This window comes from Seriola aureovittata, chromosome 16, assembly GCF_021018895.1.
Source record: "Seriola aureovittata isolate HTS-2021-v1 ecotype China chromosome 16, ASM2101889v1, whole genome shotgun sequence".
NCBI classification, from domain to species: Eukaryota; Metazoa; Chordata; class Actinopteri; order Carangiformes; family Carangidae; genus Seriola; species Seriola aureovittata.
The window spans coordinates 16977219-16997051 of NC_079379.1; the positions used below are offsets into that span (position 1 = coordinate 16977219).

The following is a 19833-nucleotide window of genomic DNA, read 5'->3' on the forward strand; positions in this document are numbered from 1 at the left end:
ACGACCTATAAGCTGAGACATTGCATTGTTAACTTCAGGTAATTGAACAGAGAAGAAAATATGATTGTGTTAATAAAATAGAGAATTAAAGATTGAAGAAGGCAGGAAGGAAGGATGGAAAGAAACCAGCAGGAGAGGACAACGGATAAAAGAGTCAGCAGGAGTGTGAGTGAGTGGAAAACGGCCGTGGGGCATTTTAAAGACAAATAAAAATTCATGGTTATAGTGGAAAGTGATACTAACGTTGAAGGACAGAGAGATCAACATGAGCAGGGCGTCAAACAGCAAAAACAACCAGAAATCAAAGAGAGAACTATTCAATGTAAGGAAAATACATAATGCATATTGCATAATACCTTTCGCTTTATGCAAGATCCAGTTACAGTTTTTATACTTGGCTATGACAGGCAGTAAAGATGAATTTTAGCTCATGTTTGCATGCAGCCAGTCCATAAGTCACGTGCAAAGGGTCCCATGACACATATTAAAACATTTCTGTGGATTTTCATCAGGAGAGCGGGTTATTTTTCAGGATTTGGGAATTCCCTTTCCTTTGAGGGGCACCACAGGAATGTGCGTCTGTCTCTTATCCCACATAAGCCATGTTTGTATGTGGGCAGGCAAAATACCTGTGTGTGTGTGTGTGTGTGTGTGTGTGTGTGTGTGTGTGTATGCATGTGTGCGCGTGTGTGTAAACATAGACACCACACATGCCTCTCGTACACCTTGAGCAAGCTGCCGTTGCTTACCTAAAATCCCCTTGAGGTTTGCCTTCAACCCACCAATCACAGCCATCACAAACTGTTGTAACACACCAACATGCACGCACACACACACACATTTGGGATTCTCTTTGCATTCACACGCACGTTTGCCCTCGCAGTTCAAAAAGGCCGCCGTACAGGAGTCTGCTGATGTTTTTACACTCAGCGGTGCAAATATTGTGGTTAGTGAAAACACTTCGAGTCAGCCAGAGTGTGAAGACGTCACGACAGCTGGGAGTGGGTTTATAATTGTGCATAGCTTGAACCGTCTTGCTCTCTTGACCCCAAAACCAGCGTCTATTAAGTGATTGGATGAAGCATAATCATTCCACTTTTGCTCTCTTAAGAAGTTAATTAAAGGCCTGCATCACTGTCAGCTCAGGTGATTGTTAATGAGTGTTGATAATATTTCAGATGAGTGTCTGTAGATATATTTGGAAAGGAGAAAATGAGATTCTGTCAAGGGTTTAGTCCTGGTGTGCTCTTACATCTCCGCTTATGAAACGTTTCATAACAGTTCCTAATTTGAAGACAACTTCTCAGTCCCCACAGTGTGTGGTTGTTAAATCTGGTGTGAAGCTAAGCTAGCACACATCCTGTGGCAGATGCACCAGGATGTATCCAGTGAGATTGTAAGACTCTGGCTGCTGCAGAGAAGAGATGGATTGGTCCTTCTGGAGGGTGGAGTGATGAGAGGTTTATGTAACACTCACAACCTTTGTAACAGTTTGAATTTTGAGACAGCAAACACAAACTTGTTAAAGGTCCCATACTGTGTAAGGTGAGATTTCCATGTCTTTTTTATTATTAAGCAGGTGTAGGTTTTATTTTATACTGTGAAAGTATCAAAGCACTCAGTCCATGGAGGAATGCACAGAGCCTGAATTCAGAAACTGTGTCTTAAAACAAGCCGTCAGGACTTCCATAACTTTGTGATGTCACCAAAGCAGTCACTGCCCTCACTCTGGCCTATCTGGACTCACCATCCAGCCTTGCAGGATTCTGTTGCTTTTACCTGATATCTGCTATATTTTTATTTAGTCACTCAGGAGACAGCCAGCCAATCAGAAGAGAGGCTCAGACCCTGTTGTATGATTGGCTCACCGACCTGTTGTTACTAAAGCTCCAGAGAGAAGCCTGAGAGAGGAGATGTAAAACTACATTGCAATGGTTTTTGGTACCTAAATATATCTTCTTATGGATAGCAAAACTTCAAATAAAACACTGGAAAAGTGTAAAATATGGGACTTTTAACAATTGTAGTACTGGATAGTAATTTATGGTTTGTATTATTTCAGTGGGAATTTACTAGTGTGACTGTGAAGGAAACAATTTTTTTATCATCAATATCTTCCGAATTAAATGCTTAACTAACCTTACATCCACCCATTCATCCATTTTCTTAGCTGGTTAACTTGTTCAGAGACATGGGAGGGTAACCAAACAATAAATTGCCATTGCACTTTGACGTTAACTATCAGTATCCAGTGTATCAATAATGGTTTTCAAGTTCAAACGTGCACGAAACATCCCATCTCCTGAGCACAGGTAAGATAATGACAAGCAGTTACTTCACGTGCGGCGCCACAAGGATTAAGCTTAATTTTAAGATTAGTTTTAAGACTTGTTGCTGCAGATTATTTACCCAAATCACCTTATTTAAGATGGGTAGATTATGGCCAGACAACAGTAAAATAGTAGTTTATATTTTGAGTAGTCGGAAGATAGAAAGAGGACTCATCTCATCTTAACTCTTACGTTATGTGTTAATTTGGTTTTGGCTTTACATAAAACCAGTGGATATGAAATATTGTAGAGATAGAAGATGAGTAAAAGAGTTAAGTCAAGCAGTAATGGGGACACAGACTAAAACAAGTAGAGAGCATAAACAGGGGCCGCCCAGCTGATCGAATGCTGAAACAGTGAGGTGGAGAAAAATTACCTCTGCTGTCACCTGTTCGGCTGGAAAACAGGTTCAATCGAGGCTTGAAATTGGCTTGGCCCTGTTTGGTTTGTGTGTGTGTGTGTGTGTGTGCATGTGTGTGTGTGTGTGTGTGTGTGTGTACCGCTGTGTGTCTGCAGGTCTCACAGCCTTTCAGAGCAACTATGGTGCGAGAGAGTAAAGGTGATGGAGGAAAAAAAAGAGAGAAGGCATGAGGAGGAGAGAGAAAAAGAGACTACATTCCTTCATTTGCTCTTCCAGCCAACCTGTCTCCTGTCTTCCACCCCTCCCACTCTACCTGTCAGGAATGCAGTTTGTAAGCCTCTGGAATCCTAACAGCCAGTCTGAGAGATGGGGATACACACACACACACACACACACACACACACACACACAGACACTCATATCTGTGTTGAGCTTTTTGTCCATTATAGCTTTTTTTGGGCAGTGGGGGCCACCGTATTTCTACAATACAATACAATGTGTACACGATTTTAATACACTTCTAAAGACTTTCACTGACTACATTTGTTCTCAAACCTCTGACTGTAACCTAATTTGACAAAAAAAATCATCAGTGAACTATTTTAGCCTACTTTGAGTCATTTTTTTCATCTTGTTCTCCTCTGCTTATAGATATTTTTTACACTAAAATACTGATATTGGTATAGGTCTAAAACATTCAGCGTTGGTTGGACTACACACACTCTCTCTCTCTCTCTCCCTCTCTCTCTCTCAGACAGCTGTTGTGTTGAGGTTACAGTACACCTTGTGGAGGGGCCCTCCCTTTCATCTCTCCCAGCGGTTTTATGGCGCTGTGTGAATGTGCTAGGCTTTTTAATTAGGCTGTGCACCCAGACAGGCCCCAAGGCTGAGGCAGCGCCACTCTGTCTGAAACTCACTCACTCCCTCTCTCCATTCCTTCTCTCTCTCTCTCTTCTCTTTTCTTTCTAGTGTGTCATCTGCTGTAATCCCTAACTCTCTCTCTCTTTTTCTCTCCAATGTTTTTTTCACACCATCTCAGTCATACACACTCACACAGATATCCTCTCTTCCTCTTTTTCAGCACAACAAGCCTCTGTACTCGTTTGAGGACAACGCAGACTATGTGTATGACGTCATGTGGTCACCTGTGAACCCTGCGATCTTTGCTGCTGTAGATGGCATGGGCCGCTTAGACCTGTGGAACCTCAACAACGACACTGAGGTGTGTGTGTGTGTGTGTGTGTGTACTGGTGGGTGAATATAGGTCATTGTGGGCGTGTTTTCTGTGTCATCTCTTTGTGTGTTGATGTGCGTGTGTGTTTGGTGTCCTCGGGGCCTGTCACTGGGCCTCAGCCCGAACCGCACAACCAAACACCCAGGCCTTTCCCTCCCATCAACCCCACACCCCACCACCAACCCCTCCACATCCCTTCCCACACACACACACACACACACACACACACACACACACACACACACACACACACACACGGTTCAAGATTCCCCTGTGGGCGTTTCCCACAGCCCTCGCTTTAAATCAGACCGGGTGACATCTCCTCATCCCGGCTCCCACCCAGCCATCCCGCTAACATTCCTGCAGCCTCTGTCCAACGTTAACCCACCACCCTGTCCCATCTCCCCCCCACAATCTGTTCCATCAGTGAAGCACACAGATGTGCAGGAGACCACGAGCCCCAGCCCTCAGTCCGCAGTCCCATGCTGGAGATGAAAATAATAAAAACAGAAAGTTCAGGCCAGGGGACGAGATTCTCATTTATTTTAAGATGAGTGCATTTAAGGCCAGTAAATAATAGCTCATCTTATTTTAAAGTTGAAATGTATAGGATATCAAATAGTTAATAAAACATAATAAATATATAATTTAAGATAATAACTCAGACACTCAGATATTGACAATCTGAACTGAATTATTCATGGTCATTTTATGAAACACAGATTCATGCCAGTTCATTGTCAAACGTGTTTAGTCTTTGAATTATTTTCCACAAATTCTTTGCAGTTTGTTATTGGTTTGAAGCAATAGTTCCACATTTTGGGAAACACACTTATTTCCTTTCTTGGCTAGAGTTAGATGAGAAGATCACTATCACATTCATGCACAAATATTACAAAAATTGACCAATATCATAATTTTACATTGAATTTTTGGTTAAATTCTTAGGTGTCTGATTGAAATCAGGAAACGTTTCCAGTTTTAGACTGAGTTTTATTTTATTTTTATTTTTGAATGAAACCAACAAGAACAATAATGAGTTGATTAGTAAGCATTGGGCAGAGGCAGGCTACCTGTGTCTTTATGCTAAGCTAAGCTACGCAGCTTCATATTTACCGTACAGATATGAATGTGATATCAATCTTCTCATCTAACTCTCGGCAAGAAAGCAGATAATCATTTTTCCCAAAATATCTGAGCTATTCCTCCTTACTGAAGCGGGTCATCCACTAATCAGTAAATGTGACAGAAAAATTGCTGTATGAATATGTCAATGAATGGGTGAATGTGTCTTGTAGTGTAAAGAGGTTTGAGTGGTCAATAAGAATAGAAAAGCCCTATATAAGTGCAGTCCATTTACCATTCCTTTAAGTTGCATTATGGTGACAATATAACTTCAGCTGTGAGTCTGAAAACCATACTTTTGATACAACTCTCATAGCGGAGTAGGCACCAAACCTTTGATCACTCAGGTAAAAGTAGGGATAAAAGGATCCTCCATTCTCCTTCGCTCTTGGTTTCCATGGAGACAACACCCACAGTGCCTTCAACCTTAATACGAGTCTGCATCTCTACAGACATTCTCCTCCCTCTTTCATAATGCTCTTTTGCTCCGTATTCGTCTCATTTTCTTGCAGCCCCTTCGCACTGTACACATACATAAAATTCATATCTCATCACCCGGGATTTCGTGGGTGAAATCATTTCCATTGTCTCATCTAATCTCTCTTTTCTTCTTGTTTTAACCCCACTCTCAATCGCTGATCCCATCACTGGTGGTGTGTCTTCCCTCTGCAGCACAGATGACAAGTTTCCCATGGTTCCCTCAACAGCGGCCTTTTCACTGACAGAGGAAGAGTTCATTATCGATGGCCTAACTCGGCTAACAATGTGCTTCATGAGAAACATTTGCTCAGACGCACACATACAACCGGATGTACCAAACACATGCACACACATTCACTCACACACAGTCGGTTTAATAGCAACAGACTTCCCATTGTTGCCGTCATATTAAAAACACACAGTCATAACGACATTAACGGAGCAGTGCAAGCACGCCTGGTTCTCATTTCCACCACACACACACACACACACACACACACACATGTACAGCCAATACAGATACAGTACAGATCCACTCGAGCGGAGCGGTGGAAGCTAGCAGACTAATGACAGTCAGTCTGTGGTTAGTGCTGCTTTAAATACGCAGGAGCTCGGTGTGTGAGGCGACATGATGCCAAGGGCTCTGTCTCCACCGGTGACATGTGTCAGACTCGCCTGCCACATGTCAAGAACAGTTTATGGAAACACTACAGATGGTTTTTGGTTTTTAAAGGTGCAACATGAGCACTGCTGTTTACTAAAACGAGCATCAGCTCACCCACAACAGCAAACATGAAGGCAGTTATTATACAGTAAATATCCTTGTGTCCACCTTTGAATGAGAAGTTGACAGCTATGTTTGTTTAACTTCTGGCGTATTTGGATAAAGTTGCCCTTTTTATGTTGTTAATTTGTTCTGTAAATTAGTCTATAATGCCACAGTGCTCCCATTTTCCAATTAGAATTAGGAAGATTAGTGAAAACAGTAAGAAGGTCATTAAATAAAAAGAAATTGGGGCTCAAGAAACATGCTATAAGGATAAATCTGTTTTTCAGTGCATTTTGTTTAGAAATGGAAGCTAGTTAGGAGTTGTGTTTAGATGGAACTGGCTTGCAACTTGATTACAAATTCACTCATTCACTTTAAGCAAGCTATATTTATCATGAATAAAATATGAAAGGTCAAACATATTAAAACAGCAGCTGTTAACAAGAAAGAAACAACTACAACTATTACAGTCATTGCCTGCAGGGGGCAGGCTGGAGGTGTTATTGGAGAATTTCATAAATGTTTATTATCTCCTCACATAGTATTTACACTTATTTTAAATGTAAAGTTACTCACCGTGCTGCAGGTCAAGGAAGCAAAGAAAGGCTATAACAGTTCATCAACTGAATACATAAATATGAAATTTAACCACTACTGAATACTTAATGATGAAATTTAAATACCACTGAATTTATGGCATAGTAGTATTTCACTTTGAAATCTGTCTGACTTCATGTGGTTTGAAGTCCCTGTTTTGAAAGTTTGAGAAGGTGCATTCAAGTTATACAGTTTCAAAAACTCTTTAAGGTTCCCCAAATCAGATAATTCAAGCATCTATAATTTAAAAAAATCAATTTCAGTTTCTCAAATTCATTTCTTAAAAAAAAAAAAATCAAATGAGGTCAGACAGTCAGGTTACTTAAAATAGATTACTTACATTGAAACAGCAGAATTCAAGATGAAAAAGTCAGACCTAACAGCTGACTACTGAGGATAATCAATTGAGACTGAAGGAATCAATCAGATCACTTTCCTGTCAGGTTATATCTATGTCAGTCACATCATCCAAGAAAGAAAAAGGTCACTGGAAACATATGTTTTGGAGTTTGTGAATGTGCACACTAGTTATTTGAATTTGAACCAAGGGCATAGGTTTGGTCTCAACATTGGTAGGGATGCAACTACACCACCACCCCTCCAAAACGAAGAGATTGACTTTTTAATGCAATCAACCAAAGGGTTTATTAACATATAAGATTGCAATTTACATTCAAGATGTCCATATGCAAATATAATATATGTACATGTATTGAATTTCCACATATGAAATATATGTAGATATGAACCAAAATCATATATGTATTTAAAATAGCCTATAGTATGATAAGTCATGAAAAAGTCATAGTATAGTAAGGCATAGTATAGTATAGTAAGACATAAAAATATCATAGAATAGTAAGTCATAAAAAAGTCATATTTTAGTAAGGCATAAAATATCATAAAAACGTCATAGTATAGTAAGGCATAAAAATGTCAAAAGAAGTCATAGTATACTAAGGCATAAAAAGTAATAAAAACGTCATAGTAAAGTAGGGCATAAAAAGTCGTACTATAGTAAGGCATAAAAACATCAAAAAACGTAATAATATATAAGGCATAAGAAGTCATAAAAGCGTCATAGTATAGTAAGGCATTAAAAGTCATAGTATAGTAAGGCATAAAAACATCAAAAAAATCATACTATAGTAAGGCATAAAAAGTCATAGTATAGTAAGACATAAAAACATCACAGTATGGTAAGGCATAAAACGTCATAGTAAAGTAAGGCATAAAAAGTCATGCTATAGTAAGGCCTAAAAAGTCATAACAACGTCATCGTATACTAAGTCATAAAATGTCATAAAAACGTCATAGCATAGTAAGGCATAAAAAGCCATGGTATACTAAGGCATAAAAACATCAAAAAATGTCATAGTATAGTAAGGCATTAAATTTCATAAAAGTGTCATAGTATAGCAAGGCATAAAAAGTCATAGTATAGTAAGACATAAAAACATCACAGTATGGTAAGGCATAAAACGTCATAATATAACAAGACATAAAAATGTCATAGTAAAGTAAGGCATAAAAAGTCATACTATAGTAAGGCATAAAAACTTCAAAATATGTCATAGTATAGTAAGGCATAAAATGTCATAAAAACTTCATAGCATAGTAAGGCATAAAAAGTCATAAAAGCGTCATAGTATATTAAGGCATTAAAAGTCATAGTATAGTAAGGCATAAAAACATCAAAAAAACGTCACAGTATAGTAAAGCATAAAAAGTCATTGTATAGTAAGGCATAAAATGTCATAAAAACGTCATAGCATAGTAAGGCATAAAAAGCCATGGTATACTGAGGCATAAAAACATCCAAAAATGTCATAGTATAGTAAGGCATAAAAAGTCATAAAAATATCATAGTATAGTAAGGCATAAAAAGTCATAGTATGGTATGGCATAAAAAGTCATAGTATAGTAAGGCATAAAAACCTCAAAAAACATCATAGTACAGTAAGGCATTAAATGTCAAAAAATGTCATCGTACACTAAGGCATAAAAACCTCAAAAAACATCATAGTATAGTAAGGCATAAAAATTCATAGTATAATAAGGCATAAAAACCTCAAAAAACATCATGGTATATTAAGGCATTAAATTTCATAAAAAAGTCATAGTATAAAAAGGCATAAAAACATTAAAAAATGTCATAGTATAGTAAGTCATAAAAACATTAAAAAATGTCATAGTATAATAAGGCATTTAATGTCATAAAAATGTCATAGTATAGTAAGGCATAAAAAGTCATAGTATAGTAAGGCATAAAAACCTCAAAAAAGGCATAATATACTAAGGCTTAAAACATAAAAAAAACCGTCATAGTACAGTAAGGCATAAAAAGTCATAAAAACGTCATAGTATGCTAAGGCATAAAAACCTCAAAAAACGTCACAGTATAGCAAGGCATAAAAAGTCATACTATAGTAAGACATAAAAACATCACAGTATGGTAAGGCATAAAACGTCATAATATAACAAGACATAAAAATGTCATAGTAAAGTAAGGCATAAAAAGTCATACTATAGTAAGGCATAAAAAGTCATAAAAATATCATAGTATAGTAAGGCATAAAAAGTCATAGTATAGTAAGGCATTAAAAGTCATAAAAACGTCATAGCATAGTAAGGCATAAAAAGTCATAAAAATATCATAGTATAGTAAGGCATAAAAAGTCATAGTATAGTAAGGTATAAAAAATCATACTATAGTAAGGCATAAAAACCTCAAAAAACATCAAAGTATGGTAAGGCATAAAAAGTCATAAAAACGTCATAGTATACTAAGGCATAAAAACCTCAAAAAACGTCACAGTATAGCAAGGCATAAAAAGTCATACTATAGTAAGACATAAAAACATCACAGTATGGTAAGGCATAAAACGTCATAATATAACAAGACATAAAAATGTCATAGTAAAGTAAGGCATAAAAAGTCATACTATAGTAAGGCATAAAAACTTCAAAATATGTCATAGTATATTAAGGCATTAAAAGTCATAGTATAGTAAGGCATAAAAACATCAAAAAAACGTCACAGTATAGTAAAGCATAAAAAGTCATTGTATAGTAAGGCATAAAATGTCATAAAAACGTCATAGCATAGTAAGGCATAAAAAGCCATGGTATACTGAGGCATAAAAACATCCAAAAATGTCATAGTATAGTAAGGCATAAAAAGTCATAAAAATATCATAGTATAGTAAGGCATAAAAAGTCATAGTATGGTATGGCATAAAAAGTCATAGTATAGTAAGGCATAAAAATTCATAGTATAATAAGGCATAAAAACCTCAAAAAACATCATGGTATATTAAGGCATTAAATTTCATAAAAAAGTCATAGTATAAAAAGGCATAAAAACATAAAAAAATGTCATAGTATAGTAAGTCATAAAAACATTAAAAAATGTCATAGTATAGTAAGGCATTTAATGTCATAAAAACGTCATAGTATAGTAAGGCATAAAAAGTCATAGTATAGTAAGGCATAAAAACCTCAAAAAAGGCATAATATACTAAGGCTTAAAACATAAAAAAAAACGTCATAGTACAGTAAGGCATAAAAAGTCATAAAAACGTCATAGTATGCTAAGGCATAAAAACCTCAAAAAACGTCACAGTATAGCAAGGCATAAAAAGTCATACTATAGTAAGACATAAAAACATCACAGTATGGTAAGGCATAAAACGTCATAATATAACAAGACATAAAAATGTCATAGTAAAGTAAGGCATAAAAAGTCATACTATAGTAAGGCATAAAAAGTCATAAAAATATCATAGTATAGTAAGGCATAAAAAGTCATTGTATAGTAAGGCATAAAAACATCAAAAAAACGTCACAGTATAGTAAAGCATAAAAAGTCATTGTATAGTAAGGCATAAAATGTCATAAAAACGTCATAGCATAGTAAGGCATAAAAAGCCATGGTATACTGAGGCATAAAAACATCCAAAAATGTCATAGTATAGTAAGGCATAAAAAGTCATAAAAATATCATAGTATAGTAAGGCATAAAAAGTCATAGTATGGTATGGCATAAAAAGTCATAGTATAGTAAGGCATAAAAATTCATAGTATAATAAGGCATAAAAACCTCAAAAAACATCATGGTATATTAAGGCATTAAATTTCATAAAAAAGTCATAGTATAAAAAGGCATAAAAACATTAAAAAATGTCATAGTATAGTAAGGCATTTAATGTCATAAAAACGTCATAGTATAGTAAGGCATAAAAAGTCATAGTATAGTAAGGCATAAAAACCTCAAAAAAGGCATAATATACTAAGGCTTAAAACATAAAAAAAACCGTCATAGTACAGTAAGGCATAAAAAGTCATAAAAACGTCATAGTATGCTAAGGCATAAAAACCTCAAAAAACGTCACAGTATAGCAAGGCATAAAAAGTCATACTATAGTAAGACATAAAAACATCACAGTATGGTAAGGCATAAAACGTCATAATATAACAAGACATAAAAATGTCATAGTAAAGTAAGGCATAAAAAGTCATACTATAGTAAGGCATAAAAAGTCATAAAAATATCATAGTATAGTAAGGCATAAAAAGTCATAGTATAGTAAGGCATTAAAAGTCATAAAAACGTCATAGCATAGTAAGGCATAAAAAGTCATAAAAATATCATAGTATAGTAAGGCATAAAAAGTCATAGTATAGTAAGGTATAAAAAGCCCATAAAACGTCATAGTATAGTAAGGCATAAAAAGTCATAAAAACGTCATAGTATGGTAAGGCATAAAAAGTCATAGTATAGTAAGGCATAAAAACATCAAAAAACGTCATAGTATAGTAAGGCATAAAAGTCATAAAAATGTCATAGTATAGTAAGGCATAAAAAATCATAAAAACGTCATAGTATAATAAGGCATAAAAAGTCATAAAAACATCATAGTATAGTAAGGCATTAAATGTCAAAAAATGTCATCGTACACTAAGGCGTAAAAACCTCAAAAATCGTCATAGTATAGTAAGGCATAAAAATTCATAGTATAATAAGGCATAAAAACCTCAAAAAACATCATGGCATATTAAGGCATTAAATTTCATAAAAAAGTCATAGTATAGAAAGGCATAAAAACATTAAAAAATGTCATAGTATAGTAAGTCATAAAAACATTGAAAAATGTCATAGTATAATAAGGCATTTAATGTCATAAAAACGTCATAGTATGGTAAGGCATAAAAAGTCATAGTATAGTAAGGCATAAAAACATCAAAAAACGTCATAGTATAGTAAGGCATTAAAAGTCATAAAAATGTCATAGTATAGTAAGGCATAAAAAGTCATAAAAACATCATAGTATAGTAAGGCATAAAAACCTCAAAAAACGTCATAGTATAGTAAGGCATTAAATGTCAAAAAATGTCATCGTACACTAAGGCGTAAAAACCTCAAAAATCGTCATAGTATAGTAAGGCATAAAAAGTCATAGTATAATAAGGCATAAAAACCTCAAAAAACATCATGGTATATTAAGGCATTAAATTTCATAAAAAAGTCATAGTATAGAAAGGCATAAAAACATTAAAAAATGTCATAGTATAGTAAGTCATAAAAACATTGAAAAATGTCATAGTATAGTAAGGCATAAAAACCTCAAAAAAGGCATAATATACTAAGGCTTAAAACATAAAAAAAACGTCATAGTACAGTAAGGCATAAAAAGTCATAAAAACGTCATAGTATATTAAGGCATAAAAACCTCAAAAAACGTCACAGTATAGCAAGGCATAAAAAGTCATAGTATAGTAAGACATAAAAACATAACAGTATGGTAAGGCATAAAACGTCATAATATAACAAGACATAAAAATGTCATAGTAAAGTAAGGCATAAAAAGTCATACTATAGTAAGGCATAAAAACCTCAAAAAACATCAAAGTATGGTAAGGCATAAAAAGTCATTAAAAGTCATAGTATGGTAAGGCATAAAAAGTCATAGTATAGTAAGGCATTAAAAGTCATAAAAACGTCATAGTATAGTAAGGCATAAAAAGTCATAAAAATATCATAGTATAGTAAGGCATAAAAAGTCATAAAAACGTCATAGTATGGTAAGGCATAAAAAGTCATAGTATAGTAAGGCATAAAAACATCAAAAAACATCATAGTATAGTAAGGCATTAAAAGTCATAAAAACGTCATAGTATGGTAAGGCATAAAAAGTCATAGTATAGTAAGGCATAAAAACATCAAAAAACGTCATAGTATAGTAAGGCATTAAAAGTCATAAAAATGTCATAGTATAGTAAGGTATAAAAGTCATAAAAATATCATAGTATAGTAAGGCATAAAAAGTCATAAAAACATCATAGTATAGTAAGGCATAAAAACCTCAAAAAACGTCATAGTATAGTAAGGCATTAAATGTCAAAAAATGTCATCGTACACTAAGGCGTAAAAACCTCAAAAATCGTCATAGTATAGTAAGGCATAAAAAGTCATAGTATAATAAGGCATAAAAACCTAAAAAAACATCATGGTATATTAAGGCATTAAATTTCATAAAAAAGTCATAGTATAGAAAGGCATAAAAACATTAAAAAATGTCATAGTATAGTAAGTCATAAAAACATTGAAAAATGTCATAGTATAGTAAGGCATAAAAACCTCAAAAAAGGCATAATATACTAAGGCTTAAAACATAAAAAAAAACGTCATAGTACAGTAAGGCATAAAAAGTCATAAAAACGTCATAGTATACTAAGGCATAAAAACCTCAAAAAACGTCACAGTATAGCAAGGCATAAAAAGTCATAGTATAGTAAGACATAAAAACATCACAGTATGGTAAGGCATAAAACGTCATAATATAACAAGACATAAAAATGTCATAGTAAAGTAAGGCATAAAAAGTCATACTATAGTAAGGCATAAAAACTTCAAAAAATGTCATAGTATAGTAAGGCATAAAATGTCATAAAAACTTCATAGCATAGTAAGGCATAAAAAGTCAAAAAAACGTCATAGTATATTAAGGCATTAAAAGTCATAGTATAGTAAGGCATAAAAACATCAAAAAAATGTCACAGTATAGTAAGGCATAAAAAGTCATAGTATAGTAAGGCATAAAATGTCATAAAAACGTCATAGCATAGTAAGGCATAAAAAGCCATGGTATACTAAGGCATAAAAACATCAAAAAATTTCATAGTATAGTAAGGCATAAAAAGTCATAGTATAGTAAGGTATAAAAAATCATACTATAGTAAGGTATAAAAACCTCAAAAAACATCAAAGTATGGTAAGGCATAAAAAGTCATAAAAAGTCATAGGCATAAAAAGTCATAATATAGTAAGGCATAAAAACATCAAAAAACGTCACAGTATAGTAAGGCATAAATGTCATAAAAACGTCATCGTATACTAAGGCATAAAATGTCATAAAAATATCATAGTATAGTAAGGCATAAAAAGTCATAGTATAGTAAGGTATAAAAAGCCCATAAAACGTCATAGTATAGTAAGGCATAAAAGTCATAAAAATGTCATAGTATAGTAAGGCATAAAAAATCATAAAAACGTCATAGTATAATAAGGCATAAAAAGTCATAAAAACATCATAGTATAGTAAGGCATAAAAACCTAAAAAAACGTCATAGTATAGTAAGGCATTAAATGTCAAAAAATGTCATCGTACACTAAGGCATAAAAACCTCAAAAAACGTCATAGTATAGTAAGGCATAAAAATTCATAGTATAATAAGGCATAAAAACCTCAAAAAACATCATGGTATATTAAGGCATTAAATTTCATAAAAAAGTCATAGTATAGAAAGGCATAAAAACATTAAAAAATGTCATAGTATAGTAAGTCATAAAAACATAAAAAAATGTCATAGTATAGTAAGGCATTTAATGTCATAAAAACGTCATAGTATAGTAAGGCATAAAAAGTCATAGTATAGTAAGGCATAAAAACCTCAAAAAAGGCATAATATACTAAGGCTTAAAACATAAAAAAAACGTCATAGTACAGTAAGGCATAAAAACCTCAAAAAACGTCATAGTATAGTAAAGCATTAAAACGTCATAGTATAGTAAGCCATAAAAACCTCAAAAAACGTCATAGTATAGTAAGTCATAAAAACCTCAAAAAACATCATAGTATAGTAAGGCATAAAAAGTCATAAAAAGTCATAGTATAGTATGGCATAAAAACATCAAAAAATGTCATAGTATAGTAAGGCATTAAATGTCATAAAAATGTCATAGTATAGTAAGGCATAAGAAGTCATAAAAACGTCATAGTATAGTAAAGCATTAAAACGTCATAGTATAGTAAGCCATAAAAACCTCAAAAAACGTCATAGTATAGTAAGTCATAAAATGTCATAAAAACGTCAAAGCATAGTAAGGCATAAAAAGCCATGGTATACTAAGGCATAAAAACCTCAAAAAATCTCATAGTATAGTAAAGCATGAAAAGTCATACTATAGTAAGACATAAAACCTCAAAAAACTTCATAGTATAGTAAGGCATAAAAAGTCTTTCTATTGTAAGGCATAAAAACTTCAAAAAATGTCATAGTATAGTAATGCATAAAAAGTAATAAAAACGTCATATTATGGTAAGGCATTAAAAGTCATAATATAGTAAGGCATAAAAACATGATAGTATATTAACGCATAAAAACGTCATTGTATAATAAGGCATAAAAAGTCATAAAAACGTCATGGTAGTAAGGTATAAAAACATCAAAAAACGTCACATTATAGTAAGGCATAAAATGTAATAAAAACACCATAGTATAAAAAGGCTTAACTTGTCATAAAAATGTCATGAGGCATAAATGTATGTAAATGTCATAGTAATGCAAGGCATAATGTCATAGTATAAAAACGTTATTCTATAGTAAGGCATAAAAACATCCTCGTATAGTGTGGCATAAAATGTCATAAAAATGTGACAGTATTGTAATGCATAAAAACATCAAAAAACATCACAGTATAATAAGGAAAGTCATTAAAAAATTTAATTATTTATAAAGTCATAAAAACTTCATAGTATAGTGTGGTGGAAATTTGTGGATTTCCTTGTGAGAAGTGAATGAATGAACTGATGAAACAAACTTTTTCTTTTCATTTTATTCAGAAGTAACAAATACAGTTTGCAGAAATGTTGGTTTTCATCAAACCCTTCATATAAGCAAAACATGATATGTAAATTCAAAATTCAAAGAAGTACTGAATACATTATTCAAGTTCAGGTTCTCATATAGTAGAAGTAGTGGAAAATTACAGTGCATCAGTGGACAGCTTGATGATAAAAAATGTTCTTACAGTTCCCCCTTCGGCGATCAAATGGCCATATTACAGCAACATTTTATTACAGTGACAGCAGAACTTTAACATTCACATTGATGCCTCCAGTATTACCTTAAATGTATTCAAGTGTATACAATCTATGTCAGTCGGCATCCAGCTTTAACCTTCAGTGTTTTGAATTAAAACCTTCATAAAATGACATTTAGAAGTGCTGTTTTTGAGGAAATAGAACTTCCTGTGATTAGTGCAAGTATGAATACATGTTATATATAATTACGGTGACAACATCTAGTTTGTCATCATCATGGCAAGGTAGAATCCAGTTCATTGTGGGATACAGGTCAGGATTATCGTCAGGATCAAGTGAAGCAAAGGCTCTATCCTGGTAAGAGAGGCCATTTGAAGATCCCACGGTGGTGACATAAACTCACTGTTTGCACGTCACTTGTTGGAGCTTGGCACGCTACTGTTGGAGGAGGGCGCCCTTTCACCCCTCACTCTTCTTGGTCACCTTTTAGGAGCAGCAATCCGCCTTCGCTCCTGGAGAATCCTCAGTGCACTTTGGTGACTTTGCTTTGTCTTGGGCTTTAGCTAGTGTATGTGGGAGATGAGCTGTGGGACCTGTGTCGTCGTAGGGTTCTGGGATGATCTTACAGTGGCTTACCTGTGAACTTAACTGTCCTGACCTTAACAAAATCTTGTGTGAACGTTGAAAACCCGCATGTGAATCATGATGAATTTATGGCTGTACATATCCCCCCTTTGCCCACATGATCTCTTCAGTGTGCCAATTTGGCATAACGGTGGAGGAGAGCACGTGGAAAACATTGTTTACCCGGCATTAAATGTCATAAAAACGGTATAGTATAGTAAGGCATAAAAATGTCAAAATACGTCACAATATAATAAAGCATAAAAACGTTATAGTATAGTGACGCAAAAATGTCATAAAGCCTCAGATCATAAGGCATTAAAACATCAAAAAATTTCATAGTACAATAAGGCCATACAAACGCCATAATATGGTAATACATAAAGATGTCAATAAACGTCATTGTATAGTAAGGCATAAAAATGTCATTGTATCGTAAAGCATAAAAATTAAAAAAAAAAAGGCCCAGTGTAGTAAGGCATAAAAACTTCAAAAAATGTTATAGTAATGTAACACATAAAAATGTCATAGTACGGTAAAGAATGAAATGTATTAAAGGCGTAAAAGTATAGTAAGGCATCAAAACCTCAGTAAACGTCATAGTAACGCATAAAAACATTTAAAAAAACGTCTCAGTATAGTAAGGAAAAAAAGCGTAAAAAAATGCCATAATTTTATAAAGGCATAAAAATGTCATAGTACAGTGTGGTGGAAATTTGTGGATTTCCTTGTGAGAAGTGAATGAATGAACTGGTGAAACAAACTTTGTCTTTGTATTTTATTCAGAAGTAACAAATACAGTTTGAAGAGACAATCTTATTTCAGCCTAAAGGACAGAGCTCTTGCACCATAGGGGTGATCAAGAGGTCTGACCCTGAACATAATTTTGTATGATCTTTTATAGCAAATCACACGATGAGAGGGTTTGAGTGATGTCATCTATTAATCTATCAATCTATGTCAATCGGCATCCAGCTTTAACCTTCAATGTTTTGAATTAAAACCTTCATAAAATGACATTGAGAAATGCTGTATTTGTGGAAATAGAACTTCCTGTGATCAGTGCAAGTATGAATACCAGTTATAGATAATTACAGTGACAATATCTAGTTTGTCATCAGCATGGCAAGGGGGAATCCAGTTCATTGTGGGATACAGGTCAGGATTATCGTCAGGATCAAGTGAAGCAAGGTCTCCATCCTGGTAAGAGAGGCCATTTGATGAGTCACAGACTTGTCTATGGATCTAACAATGAGACTTCTCACACAGGGTATGATGCAACATCCAACCACGCCAATCGGAAAAACAATGATCAAGGTCAAAAGAACAGGAATAAAAATGGAATGATGTACAGAACTGGTGCCAGGGTCTCTGTCTGGGTTCCATCGATGATCCCACGGTAGTGACTTAAACTCACTGTTTGCACATCACTTGTTGGAGCTTGGCACACTACTGTTGGAGGAGGGCGCTTTTTCACCCCTCACTATAGTAAGGCATAAAAATGTCATTGTATCGTAAAGCATAAAAATTAAAAAAAAAAAGGCCCAGTGTAGTAAGGCATAAAAACGTCAAAAAACGTCAAGTCATAAAAATGGCAAAAAATGTCATGAGCCATAAAATGTCATAAAAATGTCATACTATAGTAAGGCATAAAAATGTCAAAAAAACGTCATAATGTAGTAAGGCATAAAAATGGCAAAACATGTCATGAGCCATAAAATGTCATAAAAATGTCATAGTATAGTAAGACATAAAAATGTCAAAAAACATCATAGTATAGTAAGCCATAAAAATGGCAAAAAACATCATAGTATAGTAAGCCATAAAAATGGCAAAACATGTCATGAGCCATAAAATGTCATAAAAATGTCATAGTATAGTAAAGCATAAAAATGGCAAAAAACATCATACTAAAGTATGTCATAAAAACGTCATAGTATAGTAAGGCATAAAAATGTCAAACAACATCATAGTATAGTAAGCCATAATATCTAAAAAAAAACATCACAGTATAATAAGGCATGAAAATGGCATAAAAGCGTCATAGTAAGCCATAAAATGTCATAAAAACGTCATAGTATAGTATGCCAAAAAACGTCAAAAAACGTCATAGTATAGTATGCCAAAAAATGTCATAAAAACGTCATAGTATAGTAAGGCATAAAAATGGCAAAAAAATGTCATAATATAGTAAGGCATAAAAACGTCAAAAAACGTCATAGTATAGTAAGTCATAAAAATGGCAAAAAATGTCATGAGCCATAAAATGTCATAAAAATGTCATACTATAGTAAGGCATAAAAATGTCAAAAAACGTCATAATGTAGTAAGGCATAAAAATGGCAAAACATGTCATGAGCCATAAAATGTCATAAAAATGTCATAGTATAGTAAGACATAAAAATGTCAAAAAACATCATAGTATAGTAAGCCATAAAAATGGCAAAAAACATCATAGTATAGTAAGCCATAAAAATGGCAAAACATGTCATGAGCCATAAAATGTCATAAAAATGTCATAGTATAGTAAAGCATAAAAATGGCAAAAAACATCATACTAAAGTATGTCATAAAAACGTCATAGTATAGTAAGGCATAAAAATGTCAAACAACATCATAGTATAGTAAGCCATAATATCTAAAAAAAAACATCACAGTATAATAAGGCATGAAAATGGCATAAAAGCGTCATAGTAAGCCATAAAATGTCATAAAAACGTCATAGTATAGTATGCCAAAAAACGTCAAAAAACGTCATAGTATAGTATGCCAAAAAATGTCATAAAAACGTCATAGTATAGTAAGGCATAAAAATGGCAAAAAAATGTCATAATATAGTAAGGCATAAAAACGTCAAAAAACGTCATAGTATAGTAAGTCATAAAAATGGCAAAAAATGTTATGAGCCATAAAATGTCATAAAAATGTCATACTATAGTAAGGCATAAAAATGTCAAAAAACGTCATAATGTAGTAAGGCATAAAAA

General features: G+C 33.7%; 1 protein-coding gene across 21 annotated transcripts in view; it reads left to right on the forward strand.

Annotated features, from left to right (window-relative positions):
• LOC130184154 (cytoplasmic dynein 1 intermediate chain 1) overlaps positions 1-19833 on the forward strand; it is a 66403-nt gene that overhangs the window by 42115 nt on the left and 4455 nt on the right. For all 21 annotated transcript variants that reach the window (XM_056399971.1, XM_056399975.1, XM_056399981.1 and 18 more), the window contains one exon: positions 3773-3913. In XM_056399971.1, coding sequence (XP_056255946.1) covers positions 3773-3913 — 141 coding nt within the window. The remainder of the gene's footprint in view (positions 1-3772; positions 3914-19833) is intronic.